This window comes from Castor canadensis, chromosome 8 (genome assembly GCF_047511655.1).
Source record: "Castor canadensis chromosome 8, mCasCan1.hap1v2, whole genome shotgun sequence".
NCBI classification, from domain to species: Eukaryota; Metazoa; Chordata; class Mammalia; order Rodentia; family Castoridae; genus Castor; species Castor canadensis.
In genome coordinates this window covers 142,686,222-142,711,027 of record NC_133393.1, presented here as the reverse complement: position 1 = coordinate 142,711,027, position 24,806 = coordinate 142,686,222, and the positions used below count along the sequence as shown (strand labels likewise).

General features: G+C 40.8%; 1 protein-coding gene across 3 annotated transcripts in view; it reads right to left on the bottom strand.

The window, feature by feature from the left end:
• The window catches only part of Rfx4 (regulatory factor X4), a 169,171-nt gene that overhangs the window by 8,431 nt on the left and 135,934 nt on the right, over nt 1-24,806 (bottom strand). For all 3 annotated transcript variants that reach the window (XM_020180893.2, XM_074084297.1, XM_020180895.2), the window contains 4 exons: nt 17,998-18,117; nt 17,511-17,672; nt 3,119-3,281; nt 1,345-1,483 (listed from right to left, as the gene is read on the bottom strand). In XM_020180893.2, coding sequence (XP_020036482.1) covers nt 1,345-1,483; nt 3,119-3,281; nt 17,511-17,672; nt 17,998-18,117 — 584 coding nt within the window. The remainder of the gene's footprint in view (nt 1-1,344; nt 1,484-3,118; nt 3,282-17,510; nt 17,673-17,997; nt 18,118-24,806) is intronic.

Below are 24,806 nucleotides of genomic sequence, written 5' to 3'. Positions count from 1 at the left end.
CAGAACCTGGCATGTAGCAAGTAGTCAGGAAAAGTTAGCTGCTCTTCGATCTTTTAAAATTGTCTTCTTTTTTTTTTTTGGTGGTGCTATTAAGGATTGTGCTCAGGGCTTCATGCTTGCTCGGCAAGTGCTCTACCACTTGAGCCATGTCCCCAGCCCTCAAGCTGATGTTTTTGATGAGTGCCATGTACCATATCCTGTGACCTGGGGATATGGACTTAATCTACCTCCAAGGAGCTGGGTCTCCTATAGGATTAAGACAGGATAATCTCCAACAACTGGATAAGAACTGTAACTGAGGGAGGAGGCCTAGAGTGTGGCACTTATTAAGGTCCTGCAGGAAGGAAGGGGGTACTGCCAGGAAATGCCACCAAGACCGTGAGATGTTTGTCCTGAACAATAAGCGGAAAAGACTCCCAGCCAAAGGGAACAGTGTTTGAAAAAACATGGGGGAACTTGGCTCATGCAGGGTAACTGCACATAGGCTTGCAAGGCTAGGACAAGGAGTAGAGGTTAGTGGGTTGCCCAAAAAGGCAGCAAGTCTTTTAGAAACATGCTAAAGAATTGAACTGGACCTTGAAAGCAATGATGGGCCAGAAAGGGAGTGCCATGGTCAGTGAGATTTTCCCACTGCAGTGTAGGGAATAGGCAGACTTTAGAGATAGACCAGCAAGAAGGCTAGAGCTGAGGCAAGGACAACCAGGATGCAGAAACCTTTAGGATGAAGAACTGAATGGAACTGATGATCAGTTGTGTCTGGGGCCAATATACAGGTATGTGTCTGAGACAAAGAGAAGGCCTAACACTGGTCCAAGTGCAGCCCTAATTTCCAGCCACCTCAGCTGCAGAGGACTGATTCAATTTGTGAACCAGTGAGGAGTCCAAGGAGATGTGTGGCCCAAGGGTGATCAAAGCAGGGTCCATTTGAGGAGGATTCTTCTGGCTAAAATTCTGTGTGGACTAGACTGAAAAGGAATAGACATAAGAGACTGAGATCCTCATAGGCCCAGTGTGAGCGTAGCTGCCCAGGGAAGATGAGTAGACATACAGGTATCAGAGAGGTCAAAGACAGGAGGGAACCAAAGAGACCTGTTAAGCAATCTGATGGATGAGAAAAAGTGGCACGTGATCACTGGCCAATCACCCACTGGGCCAGGCACTGAGGATTCTTACTGGGGATTAAACCAGGCCTCCCCTTGGGAGGGAAGAAATGATGTTGATGAAAAGACCATGCTCTCCTTGGGGACCAATAGGCCACACACACAGACTATAGAAGGGACTTATTGTGTTCAATTGATGGAACGGGGCACCAAGCACAACAAGCCAGCAGGACCACTCACTCACCTGTGCAGAGCTCCTATGATAAGGAGAGTAGTGGAGTGGCCCAGAGATGGCTGTGTCATGAGGGAGAGCTGGATACTGGCTCTGCATTGGGTGAGGATGCTGGTTGCCATAGCTCCCATAGTTATAGCTTCCCGTGTACCTAAAATGCAGCAAGCACATTGAATAGTGTGAGTCATGACAGAGAGAACAAATCAGCTTGAAACCTTGAAAAATCAACCTCAGCTATTTTTCACCCTTTTTTGCACTTTTTTTTCTTCCCTTTTTCTTCTTCATTTTGATTACCAACTCTATCCTCTGGCCTTGTGGTAAGTTTAAAACCACAGGTTGACTTTCCTTCTCCCTCAGCACCCATAATGCTCAGGCAATGAAAACTAGCCCTGAGCAAAACATAACTCATGATGGAAACCTCCTCCCATTGTGTTCAAAGCCTATGTTGTATCCTGAAATCAAATAGGAAAAACAAAGAGAAGAAATTTGGGATTTATGTTTCTGCATTACTGAGGCTTCTGCTTGGCCATAGCGGGGAAGGATGTATATATTTCTGTAAGGAGGAAATGCCATGATGAAACCCACCAGGTGCCAGGCTCTGCCACTTTGTAACCTTGTTTCTTACATCTGCAAAAATGCTGGGCAGAGTTATTCTGGGGATCATATGCATGAAGACACTTAATACCACAGAGTCCTATGTGCACATAGGCTATAATTATCATGACTGTCCTTCACAATGTCCTCTCAGCAAAGATGCTGACCTGTGGTCTATTTTGCTATCCCTGTGGATGTAAAAACTCTGAAACAAAACTTTCAGAGTCCATTCTCAATGTGTAGAAAAAATGCTCTGTGAGGGCCCCTGTCGACCCTGTTGACAGCTCAGGGACACCTGAAACTACTCACATAAGCATCAACCTGCAGGCCTGTGCCCACCTTAAGGGGCTCTACCTTGCTACCTTATTCTGGGCCTCCTGTGTGGAAGTGACCTGAGAGGCTCCCTCCTCTGCTCCTCCCACATCTCCACAGCTGTCTTTTGGAACCTGGCCTGTGAGGAACAGCAGGTGAGGCTGCCTGCAACACAGGGCAGCATCTCTTTTTAACATCTCCAATGTTTTCAGACCATCGCTCATTAGACATTCTGAGGTGAGTGTCTTGATAAAGACCATGTATGGTGACAAGAAGCTACTGAGATTTGGGTAACACCTTTAAAGAGATCTGCAGTTTATTCATTACAGTAATGTCATTGCCCAGATTTGCAAAAATGTGGGCAAAACAAATGACTTACTTATCCAGAGTACAAAGAGCCACTGGAACCTGTGGAGTTCCCTGAACCTGGGGAATCACTGCAGCCAAAGCAGGGCAGGGGGTGGGGAAGAAGGGGGGATAGCTGCCTCTAAATGGAGTCAGAAAAGACATGGGCCTACTTGTAAAGCTTTGCAAGGCTGCAGAGTGTACTGAGAGCAATGTCAGGGACCAACTGGGAGGGGTAAAAAGGGAAGAACACAGGCTTTGTAGTGAGACGTGCTCAGTCTGGGCCAGCTGTGTGACCTTGGGGAACTGAAGTTCATCAACTGAATCTCAATTTCCTCATCTGTAAAGTGAAGCCACTAATACCATCTTCCCTCACTTGTCTGTTGTGGGGATTACATGAGACAGTGCTACACAGTACAACACTCAGCAAACTATGAGAACTTAACGAAGGACAGCACCCTTCCTGTTCTTTGAGGAAATGGCTGCTAAGTCAAATCAAACGCAAAGTAGGGCAGCATCCAGGAAAATCACTTACCCATGCTCCTCTCTGTGGGGGTAAACGGGTATCCTGTGTGTGACAGAGGATGAAGGCACTTGAGTGCTCCTCACACAGGGCAGCTGTTGGGAGTTTTCAGCTGGGGACCCAGCAGCTGTAGTCACCGTGTAGGTTAGAGACCATGTGTATGACTGCATTGCTCCTGCAGAGACACAAATGAAGATATATCGGTTACCAGCACTGTTTTTCCTTAGAACACTTTGGTGGCTTCCCATTGTTAAGTGGAAAGCGTGTGTCTTTGGTTCTGCTAACCTCACCAGAAGTAGTCCCCAGGCATCCTGACACCACAGGACTTTTGCACATACTGTTTTCTGCTGTCTGGAATCCTTGCGCCTTCATAGTATACACTTTTTCTTCAAATCTTAATTCCCAGAAATTGTTCACCCCACACCAAATGAGCTTCCTTACTGCACCGTGGGCCTTCATGGTGCCTACTGCAAGCTGTAATCCTACACCCAGTAGGGAATAGGATTTGATGAATGCCTGTCCCCCCACCAGACTGTAAGCTCCATGAGGATAGGGCCTCGTATGTTTTGCCTACTACTAGGTCCCCAGGGCTTAACACAGAGCCTGTTGGCCAAAGGACACTCAATACAAATTTTAAAAGGAAGAACAGGGAAAGGAAAGATAGGAAGAAAGGAAAAAAGAAAGGAAGACAGGGAAGGAGGACAAAGCAGAGCTAGAGACAATGTAGCCCAGGCCTGCTCTGCAAATTAACTTTTCAACACTCAACTCAACAGGTGTTAAGGACCCAACAAATTGCTTTAAGCACATGTAAGTAGATTACTGGGTTCTGCCTGCTGGGGTCTTTTTGAAGATTATTAGACAGTGACCTGAACTGTGACCTATTCCATACATATTAATTCCGTTTATTTCCTTTCAACTGGATACCTTAAAAGTGCTAAGGACTGGGAGAGGAAAAAAAAAAAAAAACTGACAGAATCAGAAGCCCTCAGAAGGCTTAGAATTTTATAAGATGGTTAGAATTTTTTAAAAAAAGAATTTAGGACATTGCACATGGCAACAATCTCATCAGACAACTTAATTTCTGTTTATAAATTTTAGAATATATCAACATGGTAGAAATAAACCTATTTTAGAAGGTGTTGGGACAGGATTCAACATGAAAAACTAGGGAAATGGTTAAGGGAGGTCATTTTTAAGGTGAAGTAAAAGAAAACTTGGCCCTCTAATTCTGTATTTTCCACAACAGACCATTTCTATTTTAAAATTCTTTTGGAAAGACAAAGGAAGGGTTTGCATTTTAAAAATTCAGTCTATCCCACCCCACAGGCTTTGCAGCTACACAGAGTCACCAAACTGATGTGGAGCGGCAGGACAAGGCAGAATTGGTGAATCAGTACTGCACCAGTTACGAGACAGAGACTCAGTGAGGGATAACCTGGATGCAGAAATGAAATGCTATTTTAAATAGCATTTAAAATAAGCATGGCTTATTTTAATAATAAGCATGGCTTATTATTAAAAGTACCTTGCAGTGAGGCTGGGCATGGTAGCTCATGTCCATAATTCCAACTGCTTTGGAGACAGTGATCAGGAGGATCACATTGTGAGGCTGACCCTACTGAAAAAAATAACTAAAGCAAAAACAGGCTGGGGATCATGTCCTGGCCCTTTTGCTTTAGTTATCTTTCAAATATGACCCTGTGCTTTTTGACTGGGGCCAGTCTCAGACCACAATTGTCCTACCTCTGCCTCACAAATAGCTGAGATTATAGGTGTGTACCACCACACCTGGCTTATTCTCAGAAATAGGATTCACTAACATTTACTCAGGCTGGTCTCAAACTGTGATCTTCCTATCTCCTTCTCCAATGTAACTGAGATTACAGGTATGGGCCACTGCACTCATCCCTTATTGTGCTCTTTTTTTTTTTTTAACTGATGGAAGCATAATAAGGTGGAATCAAAAGTATAACCTGAAAAAAGATGGTTTCCCTAGGGAACGTGGGACATAGAATAATGATATTTGAGAGAAACTGAAGAAAACAGCATCTATGGGAAAAGAGGTTTTAGTGAAATTGAGATTCAGAGAGAGCTTTCTTAGGAAGGATAAAGAATGCAGAAGCTGGTGAGGAACTGGCCAGATGGGAGGTTCTGAAGCCTTCAGAGCAAGTGGTGGCACAGACAGAGGTCATATGACAAGGGAAGATCACTGCCCCATGTTTGTACAGCAAGGGCAGGAATGTGCAGCTTACCACTTAAAGATTCTACGCTTTATGTGTGCAAATCAGGACAAGCATCAGAGATTCTTATGCAAGATGAAGATGGGAAAGTTCATTTTTATTTTAAGAAGGCTAGCAGTCAGCCACAGAAAAAGAAGTTGTGTGTTTCTTATCCCCTGTCCAAACCCCACCTTATTCTTACCCTTTCCTGTAGTCTGAATTTTTGCATAACTTCTCTTTTATTCATTGATGCTCCTTTACAAATTTCTATTTTATGCATTTGTCTTTCTCATTTGCCACTGTAACTGCTTCTTATAAACATTGAAAACATCAGAAAATACATGAGTAGTTTTAAGTAACAGTTCACTTCCATTTAAATTTCTAAGTTAAACCTTAATCCACTGAAACAAATTTGCACAGTCAAAAATAGTCGCTAAAATATTTTAATTAAATGTAATATTGCCAAAATTTTGAGAAGAAAAGTGTATATCACAAAATATGCCTTAAATGACTGTTTTGGAATATTGGGCTATTAAAATATGACTGTATAAAAAGTGTGCTGGAGGCATGGCTCAAGTGGCATAGCACTTGCCTAGCAAGCACAAGTTCAAGCCCCAGTACTGCCAAAAAAAAAAAAAGGTAGTGGGAACTTCTGTAAATTGGAAAATCTTTTGGAATGCAAATAACACCCTTTTCAATGAAGTGACACAAATTCATTCAAGAGCATGAAAAAGAGATACCACTTAGTGAGCATCTGCTACAGGCCAGGCATTGTGCTAAGTACTTTCCCAATGCCTGTAAGGGAAGCATGAGGAACAGTCCTAAAATGAAGACGAACCCACTGTGAGGGTGACATTGAAGGCCTAAAAGCCTGACCAGTTAGAAGCTATCCAGTAGTACTGTTGTCCTTGGGACCAGACCAGATGGGAGTGTCTCTCAAACATCCTTATAAGGAGGCAACTGGGAACCATTCAGCAGTGTTCATAGGTGAGGAACTAGTGGTATAGCCAAACAATCTAAGGGAACATACAGAAATACAGAAGATGTGAGATGATACTATGAAAGTGGGAGTGAAAGAAGAAAGGAAAGCAAAATTGGAGGCAAAAAGTGCAATCAGGAATGAGGCAAAACTTGCATACCCCAAAGATCCAAATTCTTCCTATAAATAGATGGCCTTCAGCTTGGCTCTGGGTTTTCCAGGGTTTTCCAGGATCCAATGGTAAAAGCAAAGCCTAACCAGTCAGGAACGGCGCAGTAATAAGCAAATGCTCAGGACTGCTCTGTCCTTGGGATCAGATCAAACAGGAGTTTCTTTCAGACACCCCATAAAGAGGCAACTGGGAAGCACTCAATAGCATCCTCAACACCACCCTCACGGTGTACTTCACCTTGTTTCTTAGGAGTGCTCATCACGTCACACCAACTGCAGGAGAACGGCTTCTCAGAAAAGTGCTCAAAGCTGACCGGCCTTTCCAAGGACCCAGGGTGCTTGGGTGGTCCACTGGGGCCCAGGCCTAACTCACTCTCCTCCCCACTCTCTCTACCTCAGTTTCTCTCCACTCTGGGTCCTGGTTCTGCCACACACTGGCTGTATGATCTTGGGTGAGCCTCTTAAACTTTATGAGCCTTTATTTCATCATCTGCAAAATAGGGATAATGGTACCTGTCTTGGAGGACTATTGTGAGGATTAACTGAGACAATATATGACACATGATAGGCTTCCTTATGAACTCCTTTTTTTTTTTTGTGGTATTGGAGTTTTAACTCAGGGCCTTGCACTTGCTAGGCAAATACTCTACCACATGAACCATGCACCCAGCCCTCTTTATTTTTTAGATAGGTTCTCATGCTTTTGCCTGGACTGACTTGGACTTTGATCTTCCTACCTCCTGAGTAGCTGGAATTACAGACATGAACCTCCCATGCTTGGTCCTATAAAACTTTCTGTATTTCCCATTCCAGATTTCAAGAAAGAAAGGCAAGCTTCTTGGGTTGCATTCTATCACTAGATGGTGTAGTTGTTTTGGCAGTTTTTTTAGACAGAATCTCTCTGTGTAGCTCAGGTTGGTCTTGAACACTCGATCCTCTTGCCTCAGCCTCCCTAGTGATGACAGGCGTGCCACAGTTTGGATCTTAAGTATCCTCCCCAAAATCAACATGATAAAGCCTTGATCCCCAGAAAATGGCACTATTGGGAAGTGATAGAACCTTTAAGAGGTGGGGCATAGTGGCAGGTTTTTACATCATTGGGAGCATGCTTTGGAAGGTCATCGTGTGAACTTTACCCCTCCTCCTTTGCTTCCTCCCTTCCCTGGCCACAAGGTGAGCTGTTTGGCTTTGCCATGATGTGACATCACAGGCCCAAAGCAAAAATTCCAACTGATCACAAACTGAAACCTTTAAAACTGAGCCTAATTAAAGCATTCTCTCTTTATAAATTGATGACCTCCAGTATTCATTATTGTAATGGAAAGCTGACTAACACACTAAATATGACATGTCGCAATAGCAGCAGTAATTTACCCGGTGTCAGCAAACTTCTAAATAAGATTCTCTCTAAAGTCTCTGTGCCCCTCACCCAGTGCTGTGGCTTAGTCCCTTCTTCCTGCTTTATGCCTCCCCAGAAAGATAATGACTTTGGCAGGTGATGTGTTAGCCATCTTTTATAAGAACTGCTAAGAAGATCAGAAGGGAAAACCGCCCCCAAATGACCACATTTCAGATAATTGGATTAGGCATGATTGCCCTCTTCTATGTTTTAAACTTTATATGTTTTAAACTTTATATATTTTACTCTTACATTTTAAAAAATACCCTTTTTATTAAACCAGGTTAGCGCTGGGTCAGAGGGTGCGGGTGTTTTTTAAATTGTTTATCTCTGCTATTCTACAATGAATGTGTATTGTGTATGTTTAAAACAAAAACGTGAATGAAATAAACAGATTTTACCATTGGAAAGGTAATTGGAGGGGGGTGGGAAGTTTGGGAGGACAGTGAGCCACAGCAAGCAAGCAATTAACCCTTCAAGCCCCTGGGACATCAGTATGACAGGATCAATGGATATTTAAGGGGGAAGCCAAAGGATTTTTTTCTCCAAGTGGTAGGAAGACAGCATGATAGTAGATATCACCTGAGAGAATGAAGCAGAGATTACTTTTGTGTGAGTCCCTGAGCATAGCATCTGTTCCTTACTCATCTCTCTATCCCCAACAGAGGCAAATAGTAGGTGTTCAGTAAATTTTTGTTCTATTGAATTTTGTTGTTGAAGGAGTAAAGACTGCTAGAAATAGACGTTATCAAACAAAAAGCTAGTGGAACTCTTGGAAAAATGGGCTCCTGTGGTCTGGGGAACAAAACCTCTAAATGGCCATGTGCCAGCAATCTAACGTGTCCACTCAGGCAGGCTTAAGCAGATTAACACCTACTGGCTTGGGTGAGAAACCCGTTTTGCCTGGGGAGCAGAAAAGAACACCCCTTGGATTCTTTCTACTACCAGTGGGACCTCCAGTGAGAACTGCTACTGCTATAAAGGAAGCTACTAAAAGAAAATCTATGTAGCTAACTAACAGTTTGTGCTTAAGTTTTAAGATGGTTCTAATGCTTTTTATGTGCTGGTAAAATAGTAACAACCCTCTCCTATTTGTATAATTCCCTTATTTTCCCCTATCTCCCAACCACCGTGCCATTCTTACATCCCTGTTTACTTAAAGGTTTGTTGGAAGTCCTTGATCATTCAGAATCCTGGGCAGATACCCAAAGAAGCAGCCATTGCTTACCTTATAGTACTAAAACTGCTAGAGTAGAACATTTTCTTACCATCCCCAACAATACATTCTTCTTTCTTGTTTTCTTTCAGAAGGCTTTTTTTTTTTTTTTGGTACTGTGGTTTGAACTCAGGACATACACCTTGAGCCACTCCACCAGCCTCCACCCCTCTTTTTTTTGAGATAGGTCTTTTCAAGATAGGGTCTCGTGAACTGTTTGTCCAGGCTGGCTTCAAACCATGATCCTCCTGATCGCTGCCTCCTGAGTAGCTAGGATTACAGGCGTGAACCACTGACACCTAGCCGGAAGGGGACTCTAAACACAGTACCAGAAGGGTGCTTGGAAAGTAATAGCCAGTCAACAATGATTTGTTGAATAAATTATTGATCATCTCTATAACCCAGACCTCATGCTAGTTTCTTTTCCTACATTGACTAATTTAATCTTCCCAACAACCTTTTGAGGTAAGTAGTATTACCTCTTTTTTAAGGTGAGAAAATTGAGCTTCAAGAACTTGCTTGGGTTAAGTGGCAGAGTTGGGATTTGCCCAACTCCAAAGCTTTCCACAACAGCCATGCTTCCCACACTGGAATCCCTGGAGATCTTGCAGATCCTGACCCATTAGGTCAGGAATGGAACATGTATTACAGGCTTCAAAATGATGACAATGCTGTTGGTCCATGGACCACACTTTGAGTAGCTACAACACACTGCTTCCTGTCATACATCCTGGGTTGATGTGTGTGTGTGTGTGTGTGTGTGTGTGTGTGTGTGTGTGTGTGTGTGTGTATAGGGGGTTGTTTTGTTTTGTTTTTGTTTTCTGCATTGCTGGTGATTGAATCCAGAACCTTGCACATGTTAAGCAAGCATTCTACCACTGAGTAATATCCCTGGCCCAGAAGCTGTGAGATTTTGATAATGACTTCCTTCCCAGACTACCTGGCTATACCTTTTCCTTCAGATCTTGTACCAAATCATTTGAACCTTTTCCCCACTAGGATTCGTTGAGCCATCTTAGCTATTGCTCAGGTTTTCAGCTAATCTACGCCTTCCTTTGCACTTTCCTGATACTACGATTCTAGCACTGCCCTGCCCTATGTAGTAGCCACTAGTCATATGTGGCTATTTAAATTAATTAAAACCAAATACAGTGGAAGATTTGGTTCTGAAGTGATCAATAGCCACATGCGGCTTGTGGCTACTGTCTGGACTGCTAAGATTAAGATGCAAAACAAACCATTTTCATTATCATAGAAATCTTTATTGGGCAACATTGCTTGATTTCTATGATGGTGAACAAATATTTCCTGTTACCTTGAAGAGTAGGACAGGGAAAGAAGGTTATATAGCTATACCTACCTGTATCTATATCTCTATGTGTCCCATTGACTGTCCTCTGTCCTTCAGATAGCTGTGCTGAAGGAGCATACCTGCTGACTCTGGAAACCTTATCTGTTGGAGTTACATTTCACCCATAGTTGCCATGGTCAAAATCTGATTGACAGAACTGGTCAGGAGCAGCAAATGAATCAGTTCCCAGAGATATATGTTGATTCATGGCCCAGCCTCTGTCTATCTCTGCAACTTCCTCTCCTGCCACTCGCCCTCATTTATGTACACTCAATATGCCAAGCTTCTTCCTGCCTTCGGCCTGTGTGTGTGCTGTCCACATTGCCTAGAATGTGCCTTTTCCGTCCCCAACTTTTATGTGGCTGACTTCTTGTGATTCCTCAGGTTGTAGATAAATATCACCTCATAGAAGGGCATTCTCTGACCACCAACCTTTTTTTTTTTTAATTTTTATTTTATTCATATGTGCATACATTGTTTGGGTCATTTCTCCCCCCTTCCCCCTGCCCCCACCATTCCCCCCTCCCCCCGCTCCCTCCCTTACCCCCCCTTACCCCTCACTACCAGGCAGAAACTATTCTGCCCTTATCTCTAATTTTGTTGAAGAGAGAGTACAAGCAATAATAGGAAGGACCAAGGGTTTTTGCTAGTTGAGATAAGAGTAGCTATACAGGAAGTTGACATGCATTGATTTCCTGTACATGTGTGTTACCTTCTAAGTTAATTCTCGAATTAATGTTTTCTCTAGTTCCTGTCTGACCACCAACCTTAAGATAGTTCTCTACTTTACACTTTTCCATAGCACACTATTATTTGCAATCATAGCACTTCAAAATTATAGATGTACCCAGTGGTTTACTTCTGCATTGACTCTTACCCGCTGAAATCTAAGTACCACAAGGGCAGTGACTATATTGTTTCCACTCCTATATCCCACTCCTCAGGACAGGGCACAGATTAGACACAGAATCCATATTTATTGAATAAGTGAATGAACATATGAGTGAATATATGAATGAGCAAATCTAAGAACCCAACATCAAGCCAAGACTTGCTGATGTGAAGTCAAAGACTGCGTTAACAATCTATTTTCTGTCCTGATTTATTTTCCCTAATTCTATTCCTTTAAAGAAGAGGAAGGAGCTGGAGTGGAAGGAGGAGGAATTCACTGTAAATGAGTCACCAAGGTCCACCATGTCCCACTCAGCTTAGCCATCCTCAGAATAACTGGGCTTTTGTTTTTTGGAAAGACTGAGGGTCAGTTATCTTTGTTACATCCTCAACTGCTGTAGAGAAAAAGCAGCTGGCCAGGCCAGATGTTCTACAGTTAGGGCTATTTATGGGGAATTTGCCTCTGTTTCATTAGGCATCCTAACATCTCAATGATTTAATTTGCTAGTTTTGTGTTTCAGGGAACCCATGGTGGGAAGTTGAAAACATGAGTTTAATAGTTAACTTTTATTGTCATTGCTGCAGGAGGGAATACTTAAAATGACATCATAAACTGGAATTTTAGAGCCCTTTGGTGGCTGGGCCCAGACAGAGTAGAAGCTTAACATTTTGCTTTAACCAACATTAAAGAATTGCTGCTCAGTGTCATGTTAAGCAGACTGATCAGTTTGGCCCCACCTGACGTGTTCCTAAGGGAGAAAAGAGCCCATTTTCCCTAAAGTTAAAGTTCCTGAACTTTGCCTGGCCAAAGTTGGTGGGTGAGCTCACTGAATTGGAGGGTGGACAATGGACAAATGGACTAGACTTTACTTTGTGGAAATCTGTTGAAATAGAATCCTTCAGCCAGTCTCTTATTATGATGTTGTCATAGACTTTAATAAACACAATCAACATTAGCCATATATTGGGTTTAATTTCAGGTACCTGATATTCTTTTCCTTTCTCTTCCTCCCCCCTAAAAACAATTAACAAGAACACTCTTCAGAAAACATATTTAGGAACTTTAAGTGTGGACCTGGAACTAGACATAGATATGAATACACAGAGAGACTGTTTTCCCAATGAGTCATAATTCATTATCTGTACTGCCTTGTATTCCCCTAGTCCTTGTATCAAAGGATGCCAAAAGGTTATGTGCAACCGACTAATTTTTGCTTTGTGCTCACCAAGCAGACACGAGATTGTTCACTTTTTCTTAGCTGAAAAATGAGGAAGTGTCTATCCAAAGTGAGACATGGATTTGTTGAGGAGTCACAGGTATCTGGCCTTTGACTCACAACAAGTCCAACCTGGTAATATAGCCATTGATCAATGACACTCAGAGTAAGCTAGAAACAAAACTAACTAACTAGGAACATAAAATTCCACTTAAGGTTTTTTTAAAAAAAACTTTTTTAGCAACAGTTTTGTAGTTTGTTTAATTTCCCCTCACCTTTTCTTTATTTCTTGCTTCCTGGTTTTGGGCCCATTAGAAAAAACTGCTCTTCCTGTTTTTATTATTAACTACTTCAGAAACTTTTTGGAAAGTAGATGGGATATAAATCAAACAATAACTTAAAAATAGAAATTAACTGGACATGAAAACGTGCTGAGTCAACTTATTTTTTAAAAAAAGAAACATGGCAAATGCATTTTATAAGATCCACACACTTATTTTCCAATTTATAGTACTGCTCAACGAAAGTATGGGCAAGTCCCCAAATTTGGAAAGCCTACTGTAATAAATTTCCTAATTTTAGGTATATTATCGTGGATAAATAATATTTCCTTTATAAAATGTTATGTCTGTTAAGCCATACATGTTAGGAAATCATGTTTATGTTTCTTCTAAGACTATGGACCATTGCATGCCAAGCCCCAGTCTAATTTAGCCCATGGAGTATTTCAAGAGTGGTACTTCAGAAAAGTATTATACATAGTTTCATGTAGGATGACATTTTTAATGCCCCCGGGAGATATTGGAGAACAAAGCTGGAATGTGCCAAAATCTTCAAAGCTTACAATCATCTGAAGAGAACCTGTTTCACATTTATATTTCTAAGAAGCTACTTTATGACTCTTGAACACATTGCATTGAAATCTCTGAACACATTTATAATATTTCTATGGCCTTGACTATTATCACACCTGCCATACCTTGAGGCCTCCAAATTGTTACAAAGAAAGCCAGAGAAACTCACTAGCTGGGTGAGAATTATGAGGAATTCCTAGACGTCTGTCCTGCATACTTCTCCATCTTACTTCTTGAGAGGCCACATGTCTGATATGTTGTCACACTATGAGAAAGTTTTCACTCAAATAGTTTCAGCTTCATAACAGAACTGCTTTATTTGCATAACTTCCCTGTTCAGTTCAGAGGTATGGATGGCATCACTAGCAGACTTATATGTGTTTCTCTGACCCTGGCAGGGGTAGGCGGCGGTATATTTCAGGTGAATGGCTCTATGCTGCTCCTTCCTGAAAGAGGCAGGAGGCCCAAGGGATGGTTACCCAATAATTCTTTCACTAAGTGGCTGAAAAGAGCTGCAAACAGTGCTAAATTCTCTTCCCTTTTTGTTTTTGGTGAACAAGATTGGTTTTTGCTCTACAATTCCTCTTCCTCAGCCTTCGAAGCATAAGCTACAACTATGCACTACTATTTCTACTCCTCACAGTAGAAATCAAAATACGACTTCAGATGCATCTAATGTAATCAAGTATGGCAGCGCTTGATTCTAAATTCCCGCAGCTGTGTACCCAAAGTGAATCAAACCTAGGTCTAATGCCACTCATCGGCGATTCAACTTGTCTATGCTCTGAGGAATCCTGCCTCCTTACAGTCCCTGAAAAAGGGCCTCTGGATTTGCTGGCAAGCACAGAATAGGACAGGCACCTTCCATGCTGTTGAGCATCTGTTCTTTTGCTCTCTGAGTAGGCATCGTTCTGGAGAAGGGGAATTTTAGGGAAGGAACTAATCAGAAGACTTCTGGGATAGACACTTTAAGTTCCCTGAAAATAACATGTGTTCTGTTAACTGCAGGCCTTTACACTAGCTACTTCCTATACCTGGAATATCCTTTCTCCCAAATACACGATGGAGCCCCCCTCCATAGTGTCCCTTTTCTCAGCTTAGCACTCTATACTATCTTATAACTGCCTGTTTGCTCTTCAGAATTTTAACTACTAAATATGAAGTCCCAAGGGGCAGGACCACAACTACCTCATTCATCATCATATCACCAGCTGTCTAGAAGTGTTTACAGACCACTTGAGAAATACAGAAGCACATGGAAGCCACTCCAGAATGTCTGTTATATAAAATGGGTGAAAGAATGAATGAGAAAAGACAATATCCTGAATGGAGCTAAGTGACCCTGTTCATTAGTCCTGAAAAAAATTTAGTTCTCAGGTTATTCTGGAAACAGTCCTTTTCTAAGAAGACCCAGGATATAAAACTAAGCCCCGTCAGCGAGGATCTGGAGGAAGATTCTAACGGCAGATGAGGGAAACGTTGAAGAGGGGTGGGATTTTGTCAGGCAGAGAGTGGAAGGAAGGTAGTCTGGGAAGGAGGGACATTGTGAGAGAAGATTTGGAGAATGAGAACTCTTTATGGCTTTGGCATGAGGCTGTGGGTTCTTTGCCCCACCACTTTGAGGGGGCATGAGCCTCGGAGTCATGGTAAATGTCCATAAGATGTCTGAACCAGGGGGCGTGAGTGAGACGGGAAGGAATGGATCAGTCTACCTCTGTATCAGGGCAGTTGGACTTGAGAGGAGTGATGGAGAATAGCAGTCAGCTCCCCCAAATCTGTTCCTCTTTCCTATGTGGGTATCCACTATTCTGCATTTCCCAGCCTCTCTTGCAGATACAGAAGACCGGATACACAGACTAAATCCTTGCTGATGGAATATAGGTGAAAGCGATATGTACCACCTTCAGACTATGACTTTTAGGAGAGTGGGTTTTTCTCCTGCATACCCTCTTTCCAACTCTGCTAGCTGATTGCAGACTTGACACAACCCTAAGGTGGTGGTCTTCCAACTGGTGAGCATCACAGTGCCCACAGGCTTGTTGAACAAGATTGCTGCGCCCTCCCCCCACCCCCACCAACCCAGAGATTTTAGGAGATGCTTCTACCTCTGGTCTGCGGACCACACCTTGAGAAGCACTATGGGGCATGGCAGAACCTAATATTGAAGGAATGAGTATTCCCAAATGGTTGCACTAAAGGAAGCCTTCTCTGACAGAGTAACTCCTTGCATGTTTGGATCTACTTGTTACAGCACCTTAGCCTATTCTAAATAATAAAAGAGTTGAGAGAGAGGACTTGAAGCAGGCTCCCGGATTTGGTGCCTGGGTAATGGGAGGATAATACAGCAGTCTCCCTCCTTCCCTCCCTCCCCCCCTCCCATTTGGCAGTACTGGGGTTTGAACTGAGGGCCTTGCACTTGCTAGCCAGGTGCTCTTCCACTTGCACCATGCCCCACCCCTTTTTGCTTTAGTTATTTTTCAGATAGGGTCTCACATTTTTGCTCAGGCTGGCCTGGACCAGAATCCTCCACCTCCACCTCCCACATAGCTAGGATTACAGGCATGTGCCACCATGCCTGCCCCCTCCCTCTTTGTGGTGCTTGGGATTTAACTGAGGCACTAGTGCCTGCTAGGCAAGTGCTCTACCACTGAGTTACAGCCTTAGCCCTATGATTAACATTTCTTTATCTTTTTGTCTCACTTTATCAGAGAGTTCCTCAGCTCAGTCTTTCAGTTCACTAACTCTCTTTTTTTCAGTTGGATCTAGTTTTTGGCTCAACCTACCTGTTGAAATGTTTACATCAACAATTATGTATTTCTTTTTACTGATCTTTACTTGACTCTCCTGGGTGTGATTTTCTTTTCTAGTTCTCAGTCTAACAGTGCTTTTCAGGTTGTCCTGTGACATCCTTTAGATATCAACTTTCCTTCTTCTTAATTCGTTGGTCCTTTTGGGACCAACTTCCAATTCGTTGGAACTGGACTTCCACCAATGATAATTTTTTATTGTTGTAAAGTACACATAACATGAAACCTTCCATTTTAACCATTTTTGTGTGTGTGCATGTGCATGCATGTGTGCGTGTCTGAGACAGGGTCTTTCTATGTAGCCCAGGCTGACCTTGAACTTGTGATCCTGCTTACACCTTTCAAATACTGGGATTACAAGTATGAGCCACTATACCTAGCCATTTTAACCATTTTAAGTGTACAATTCAGTGGCATTAAGTATAATTAAGTGTATTTGCTGAGTTGTGCAACCATCACCACCATCCATCTCTAGAAGTTTTCATCTTCCCAAACTGAAACCCTAGCCCCATTTCCCCTGCCTCCAGCCTTTGATAGTCACTGTTCTACTCTGTCTCTGTGAATTTGACTATTCTAGGGTCCTCATGTAAGAGGAATCATATACTATTTGTTCTCTTTGTGTCTATATTACTTTCCATAGCATAATGTCATCAGCGTTCACCCACATTGCAGCATATATCAGAATATCATTCCCTTTTAAGATTGAATAGAGCACATTTTTTTATTCATTCTACCTTGAGTCCATTCTACCTTTTGACTACTATAAATATTGACCTGTTTAGGTCTGTACTTTTAATTCTTTTGGGTATGGGTCATTACCCAGACTTGGGTGATTCTTGGTTGTGAATTAAAACCATGAGAATTTTGTGCACATCTTGGGCTGTGTGAGCCTCCCGTCAGAGCAGCCTCACAGTTATGTGCAGGGCAGCCCTAGCTTGGTTCATGACCAACTTTATTCATAGCCCCTGTCCTGCTTAGGTTTAGGGGCTTAGCATATAGTTTCCCCCCTTCTAATTTTTGGTTCACAGAGAGTTCCTTTTCTTGTTTTTAAGAATGGCCATGTATTAATTTTATCATTTTAATCATTTCAGTGGCTTAGTTTTGGGAGTGGTGCTTAATCTGCCAGCTTAAAAACAGCAGTATATGGAAGATGTATCAACGTCTGGTAGTCATGTACAAATCCAGGAAGACACCTGGCTTTTGGCATTATCCTTCGTCTCTTGAGGAAGAATGTTTTCCCAGAAAACTCTTGCTTTCAACACCTGCTCCCCACCCACAACTTTTGGGGACCTTTCGTTACCTGTAGTGCTGAGGCCAGTGTACTCAGGTGATGGGTTGCTGACAGGGGAGGAGGGAGCTGGTACTTCCACAGATGTGGCAGATTTTGCTGGAGAAAATGATGGCACTGGTGAAGGGGTTGGGGGGGCAGCCTCTGTCAAGATTATCTCTTCTTGGACTTCTGCTATGAATAGAAAAAAAGGTGAGCTCTTAGAGCCAAAGGTCAAAGTAAGTTGTCTTTAAGGAACTTTAAAAAATGAAATACACTTTCTAATCTGCGTCATATCAGTCACTCCCTCTTTTAAACCCTTTGATGGTTTCCCACCACCATCACGGCATTTTTGGCAATTCCCATGAACACACATGCCCACTCTAAAGAGGAAAAAGACATTTTAAGTTTTGCTAACAATAACAATTATTTGGGATACAGAGCTAAGGGAACATAGCACAGAAGTAAAAATACAAATTGCCAAGTAGTGCAGCTCCCTTAGGAATGCTGGCTGGCCTACCAGTGCTTCCTTCTCCCTTCATGGCTCGCATGAGCTCGTTGGCCCGCTCCTGACAGTGCAGAGATTCTAGTAGGTAGAGCACGTAGTCATCAAACATCAAGTGGATCAGGTGGAAAGACCCTGGTGAGAAAAGATCAAACGGAAAATTTAAGTTCTCCCTCCACCTGGTCAACAACATGTGCTACTGTACTCTCTAAGGGTGTTTCAAGAATCTCATTTCTCCACTCTATTATGATCTACCCATGGTCAGAAGTGTCTCTTCTTAGCTGTATTCCTAGTTCCATTAATTCCTTTCTCCATTCATATGACACCATAAAAGTATGACACCCACAGAACTATCTTTCCAAAAGCTTCTGAGCTCTCACATACACACTGGCCTCATCTTTGTCAGTCCTCCTCACTCTGCCCAGTGTTTGTTGACATCTTGTCATTCTCTTTCATCCCTTCCACAGCACATATCTTATTTCTCCAGGTGGCAGGGACTTTGCCTAGTTCATTGGCATCTGCCAATATAACCGACATAATTCTGGGAACAAAATTGAAATTCTACTGAATTATTTCCCTAAATGTTTCTGAGACTTTATTTAGTACATGGTCCTTAGAAAAGGTATTGAATTGAAATGATTTGATATTTTCAAGTAATACTCTTTCTTCATTTTCAATATAGGGTAGATTATTTATAAAATGGAATGTGAGCAATCATTTTTTCATTATTGTGCTGGGGTACATGGTGACATTTACAAAAGTTCTTACAATATATCAAATATATTATAGTTGAATATACCCATGAACAATAATTTTTAAAGATTTTCTTGCATGCCAGATTCTGTGCTCAACGTCTTACATTCTCTAATCTCTAATCTCCTGTATGGAGGGCATTTTTGTTCGTATTTTTCAGGTTACCCTCCCTAATTCTTTTAAATATTGAAAGCAAAATGAGATAGTCATTAAGCCTTTGTTCTGGGGCAACCACTATGCTAACCATTAGATTTCTTATTGTGTTTAATCCTTACCACAACCACATGAGATTAATATTCTTCTTTTACATAGGAGAAAATTGAGGCTTAGAGAGGCAAAGCAGCTATCCAAAGGCACAAGTTACTAAGTGGCAGAGCCAGGACTCTAACCAAAGACTGTCTGTACTTGAAGTTGCTTTTCAGTCATTATGCAATTAAGTGCTCTTTAAAATGAGGACAGAAGGGCTGGCAGCATGGATCAAATAGCATCTGACTAGCAAGTGTGAAGCCCTGAATTCAATCTCCAGTACCACCTAGATAGATAGATAGATAGATAGATAGATAGATAGATAGATAGATGGATAAATGATTGATAGATAGATAGATAAAAAATAGATAGATAAACGGACAGTGAATTCCACATTATAGAAGTACCAGAATGAGGAAAAGTACACACCAGATGCTTAATAAATGATAGCTATTATATTACTAAAGTCAAGAACCATGAGAAATGCCTGGGTCATAGAGTTAAAGTCAAAGAAGTCAAAAGATAGCCTCAAGCACTTAAAAGGAAATGAGTAGAAAGAAACAGCTATGAAGTAATAAATTAGGCTGAAAACCATGATTCAGGTACTGTGGCTCACACCTGAAATCCTAGCTACTCAGGATGCAGAGATCAGGAGGATCATGGCACAAGGTGAGCTCTGGCAAAAAGTTAGCAAGGCCCCAATCTCAACCAATAAAAAATTGGGTGTGCCGGCATGTGCCTGTCATCCCGGCTATTCGGGAAGGGTAAATAGGAGGACTCTGGGCATAAATGCAAGACCCTATTCAAAAAATAAAGCAGAAAGGGCTGAGGGCCTGAGTTCAAATGCAAGTAAAAAAGACTAAAAATCCCTGGATGATAAAAATGGGTTTAGGTTAGTAGTGCTCGTCCAGGCAGACACTTTGGAGATCATCAATACACCCAGCTGCTCGATTTTCTTTTTTTTTCTTCCTTTGGCAGTGCTGAGGGTTGAGCTCAGGCCTCATGCTTGCTAGGCAAGCATTCTACCACTTCGGCCACACTCACCCCCAGTCCTTTGTCTTTTAGTTGGTTTTTCAGAAAGAATCTCATGCCTTTGCTGGGCTGGTTATGAACTGCAGTATTCCTTCCTCCATCTCCCGAGCAGTTGGGATTTACAGAAGTACACCGCCACAGCCATCCCCGGTCTGTTACTTTTCAATCAGCCTTTGAACTAGAGTTGCAGTTGCTGCCACCTGCCTACTACTGTGCAGTGCACTGAGTACAGAGGGCGCGTGAAACCCATCCCTGGTTTCACGAGGATGACAGTGTCCTTAGTAAGCAGCAGCTCATCACTAAAATTACTGGGAAATAATAGTTCAGTGCCAGAATGCCATGGCCTTAAGGGCATAAAAAGGGAGATACAGAGAGAAAGAAAGAAAGAGAGGGAGCGAGAGAGAGGATATTACAGCTAATAGCCTTTGCTTCAGTTCTCTCCTTAGCACTTACCACCATCTACTATACTATATATTGAACTTATTTATCTTTATTGTATGCCTCCTTCCACCAGACTGTAAGCTCCACAATGCAGGACTTTTTATCTGCCTTGTCTGCTGCTCTGTACCAAGCAATGCCAGGCCCCCAGTAGAGGCTCAATGAACATTTGTTAATGAATGAGCCAAATGAGCAAGCATTGACCCCTTTACCATACACTATGCTAAGCTCTTTTAACTTTCCAACCCTATGAAGAAGATACTGTTTTCAGTTAATACATGGACACATGAAGGCTCAAGGATGTAAATAACTTGCCTAAAGTCACAGAGCCAGTGATCACCAGAGTTTGTTATGAAAAAGGTATTAGGATGGAAACAGAAGAGACTTTTGCTATTGTTGTTATTACATGGTAACCTAGTTGACTGCATTTTATAGAATATCAAAATTTTTTCCTATGAAAAACTAAATTTTAAAATGAACATCAGTATATTTACCACCTTGCTTTATAATACATTAACATTTTACTGTAAAATCAGATTTTTAATTAGGAAAAGGATGAAGCCCCCATGCTGTCTTCCTTATTCCCATTTCTCTACCTCCTTATGTTCATCCCCGGAGTAATCACTGTCTTGAATTTGCTACTTAATGTTCACAGGCATTTTCATACTCTTACTTCATTTATTTTCATTTATTTCTATATCCACAAATAACATATGGTATTGTTTTCTGACTTGATGTAAATGGTTTAATACTTCACATAGCATTCTACAGCTTGCTTTTGACATCCTTTGTGTTTATAGGTCCATCTACATGGACCCTTAAGGGCTGTAGTTTAATAGCAACTGTTTGAATCCATCACAATTTATCCATTCTTCTATTGATGAAATTCAGGTTTCTGACAAGTTTTTGCCATTGGAAACTAGCTGCAATGAATAGTTTTGTGCCTGATCCCTAGTGCCTAGGACCAGAAGAAAAATGGATGGGTCTAAGAGCACTTGTGTCTTCAGTCTCACAAGAAAGTGCCAAATTGCTCACCGAAGTAGTTTTTGCTTCTACTGGTGCTATATGAAATGTAATATTTGAAGGGTGTAAAATGTCATTGTAATTTACATTACCCTAATTATCACAAAGGTGCTCATCTTTTCATACAACTATTTCCTCTTTTGTCACTTGCCTATTAATATTCTTTGCTCATTTTCCTACTGGTGTATTTGTCTTTTAAAAGTATATTTAGAGAAGTTTATTATATATTCTGGACCTTCATCCTTTGGTAGCTATATGCTTTGCAAAATATTTTCTCCCTTTCCATGGCTTTTATGCCTTAGCTTTGTTTGTGCTCTACTTGTTAAACAGAAAATATGAATCCAAACGGTGTCATTGCTAGAGAGGTTGCAGTGCCATGAATTGAACACTGACTGATACAAGGACAAAACAAAGTTGCAAATGACAAATTGAGCAATAGCAACATGAGCACATTATTTAGAAATCTAGAATGACTCAGGAAATGAGTTAGCAGAGTAGGGATGATTAACCTTGGAGAGCTGGTTTAGGAATAGGTAAGAGCACCTGTACTTTATAATTTCCCCTGCAGATATCCAAAAGCTTATGTCTTACATTGGATCTGACCTCATTCATCTAATCTTGTTCTAAGATTAAAGATAGTATTACCACAGGGCAGTTTTAAACATATACACTTATGTCAATTCTCTTCTCTAAATTTTTTTTTTTTTTTGGTGTCAGATTTATAGTATTGATACAGCCACAGGAGCAAGTACACCAAAGCTTTTTCACAATAAATATCTTACCATACATTTTTCCATCAACCTCTGAAAATAAAATAAACAGCACTGTGTGTTAATACAAACAAATCCAAGTGTTTTCAATTTTGGCAAGATTTAAGAAAGAATTCCCTATTCCAAGTTCATAAAGATACCATTTCATACTTCCTTTGAAAAAGTTTAAGATCTGTTTTTCACATAGATGTTTCCAAAAATTGTAGGGAAGGGGTCTAATTTTATTTTATTTACTCTAAAACTCTTATATCAGAATATTTCTCCAATGATTTTTAATGCCATTCCTGTCTCATAAATCATCTGTATGGCACTTTTATTTTATAAATAAGGGAACAAGAATCTGAGAAGGTGGAGACAAGTTTCATGTCAGTCTGTTCTGGCCACCTCTGTGCTATTTCTTCATTTTATTTGTCCACCAAACTGTCTTACTTTATAGTAAACCCTAGTATCAGGCAAAGAAGTCCCTGAGTCTTGCTTTTCCTTACATACATCTTTACTATTCCAGGCCTCTTGTTGTATGAATTTTAAGATCAGATTGTCAAAAATTAAAGGAAAAAAATCCAGCCAGACACTGGTGGATCACACCTGTAACCTTAGCTACTCAGGAGGCAGAGATCTGGAGGATCATGATTCAAAGCCAGCCCAGGCAAATAGTTCGCGACACCCTCTCAAAAAAAAAAACAAAAAACCCATCACAAAAAAAAGGGCTGCTGGAGTGGCTTAAGGTGTAGTCCCTGAGTTCAGTACTGCAAAACAAAAATAAAATACAATAAAAAAAAGCCCCCTAAGATTTAGGCTAGAATTCCATTGAACTTATAGATTAGCTTGAAGAGAATTAAGATGTTTTTGAAGTTGAGTCTTTCCAAACATGAGTATGGAGTATTTTGATATCTTCAAATTTTTCTACTTGAAGATCTTAAAACAATTTTTGTCAGAATTATTTCCAGGTACGTTTTAGTCTCAGTTGCTTTTATGCATGATATGTGTGTGTGTGTATATACATATATATGTACATCTTTAAAAAGTGCATTTCACTTAGTGCTAAAAATGGTAATTCTTTTTTGGGGTGGTACTGACTGGAGTTTGAACTCAGGACTTCACAGTTGCTAAGCAAGCGTTCTACTATTTGAGCCATTTTGCCTGCCTGGCAACGCTTTTATGAAGACTGAATTTGGTAACTTGGCTAAATTTTTTTGGTTGTTCTATTAGTTTGTAGATTTTCTTTTGTCAACAGTCATAGTATCTATAAATCGAGAATTTTGTGTTTTTCTTCCAATCCTATTTTTCCTTTTCATTTCTCATTGACTAGCTAAAACCTCTAGTCTGTATTTATTTGATAGTGTTAGAAGGCATTCCTGTCTTTTCATGACTTACATGGGAAAACTTCCAAAGTCTCACCATTTAATATGATATTTGTTGCAGACTTTTGGATACTTTTTAATATTAAACAAATCACCCTCTATTTCTAGTTTGCCAAGAATTTTCCCAAAAATCACACTTAATGCCAAAAGGTATCAAGTGCTTTTTCCCTCTGTGCCTATACAGATGAGCATATGATTGTTCTCTTAATTAGTAATTTTTTAGACTTTGAATCATAATTGAATTTTTTGCATGCCCCTATTAATCATGATTTTTAAAAAAACTGGTACTGAATTACATCTGCTAGTATTTTACTTACAATTTTTCATCTATCAAAAAATATGTGGTAGAGTCACATTTTCTTTTCCTCCATTGTTCTTGCTAGATTTTGAAATTCAGATTAGCTTCAAGAAACAAGTTTTATTGCTGTCCATCTTTTATTCTTACTCTCTTAAATACTGATTTTCTTGTTTATTTTCACAAACTAAGGATTGTATATTTCTTGTAAGTTTAAGAAAACTTGGCTGTAATATTCTTGAGAGAAGAGACTTTACCATTAACTGTGATTTTTATTTGGTCTTTATTTCTGCCACTCTGCTTTGGATTTTCCATTTACCATCCATTATCCATACTTCTTTTGTCTCAATTCTTGCCATCTCTTAGGTTCCCATATTCTTCAATTTTTCCTCTATGAATTATGATTCTATTCTTTTAGTGATGATCACTGAATTTATCCTATCTATATAACCTATAGATTAAATAAGTTTAATAAAACAATCAAATTTCCCAACAAAGTCTAAAGCTATATCGTATTCCTATGTAAAACAAAGACCTACCCAAGCATGCTTTAACTATTCCTTGAACATTCCCTTCTCATAACTCCATATTTTTCCCTAGAACTTGGTTTTACCTTTTTAAAACACAAAAATTAGTTTTAAAATTAGAATCAAAAGTTAAAACTTTTTAACATATTTTAAATTTTCTCTCATCTGAAAACAGGCACTCAGTTCTTTGACATTCCTTCCATTATGAATTAGGGAGGGGTGTCTGTGCAACCGTTTGAATCTTGGTAGACCTGTGACTGCTTGGACCAGCAGAATTTGTGGGAAGTCACACTGTGCCTGAGACCAGGTCATACAAACAAGGCACCTTTTCCCTTGGACAGTTGCACCCAGAGCCTTAAGGCACTATGTGAACCTGACT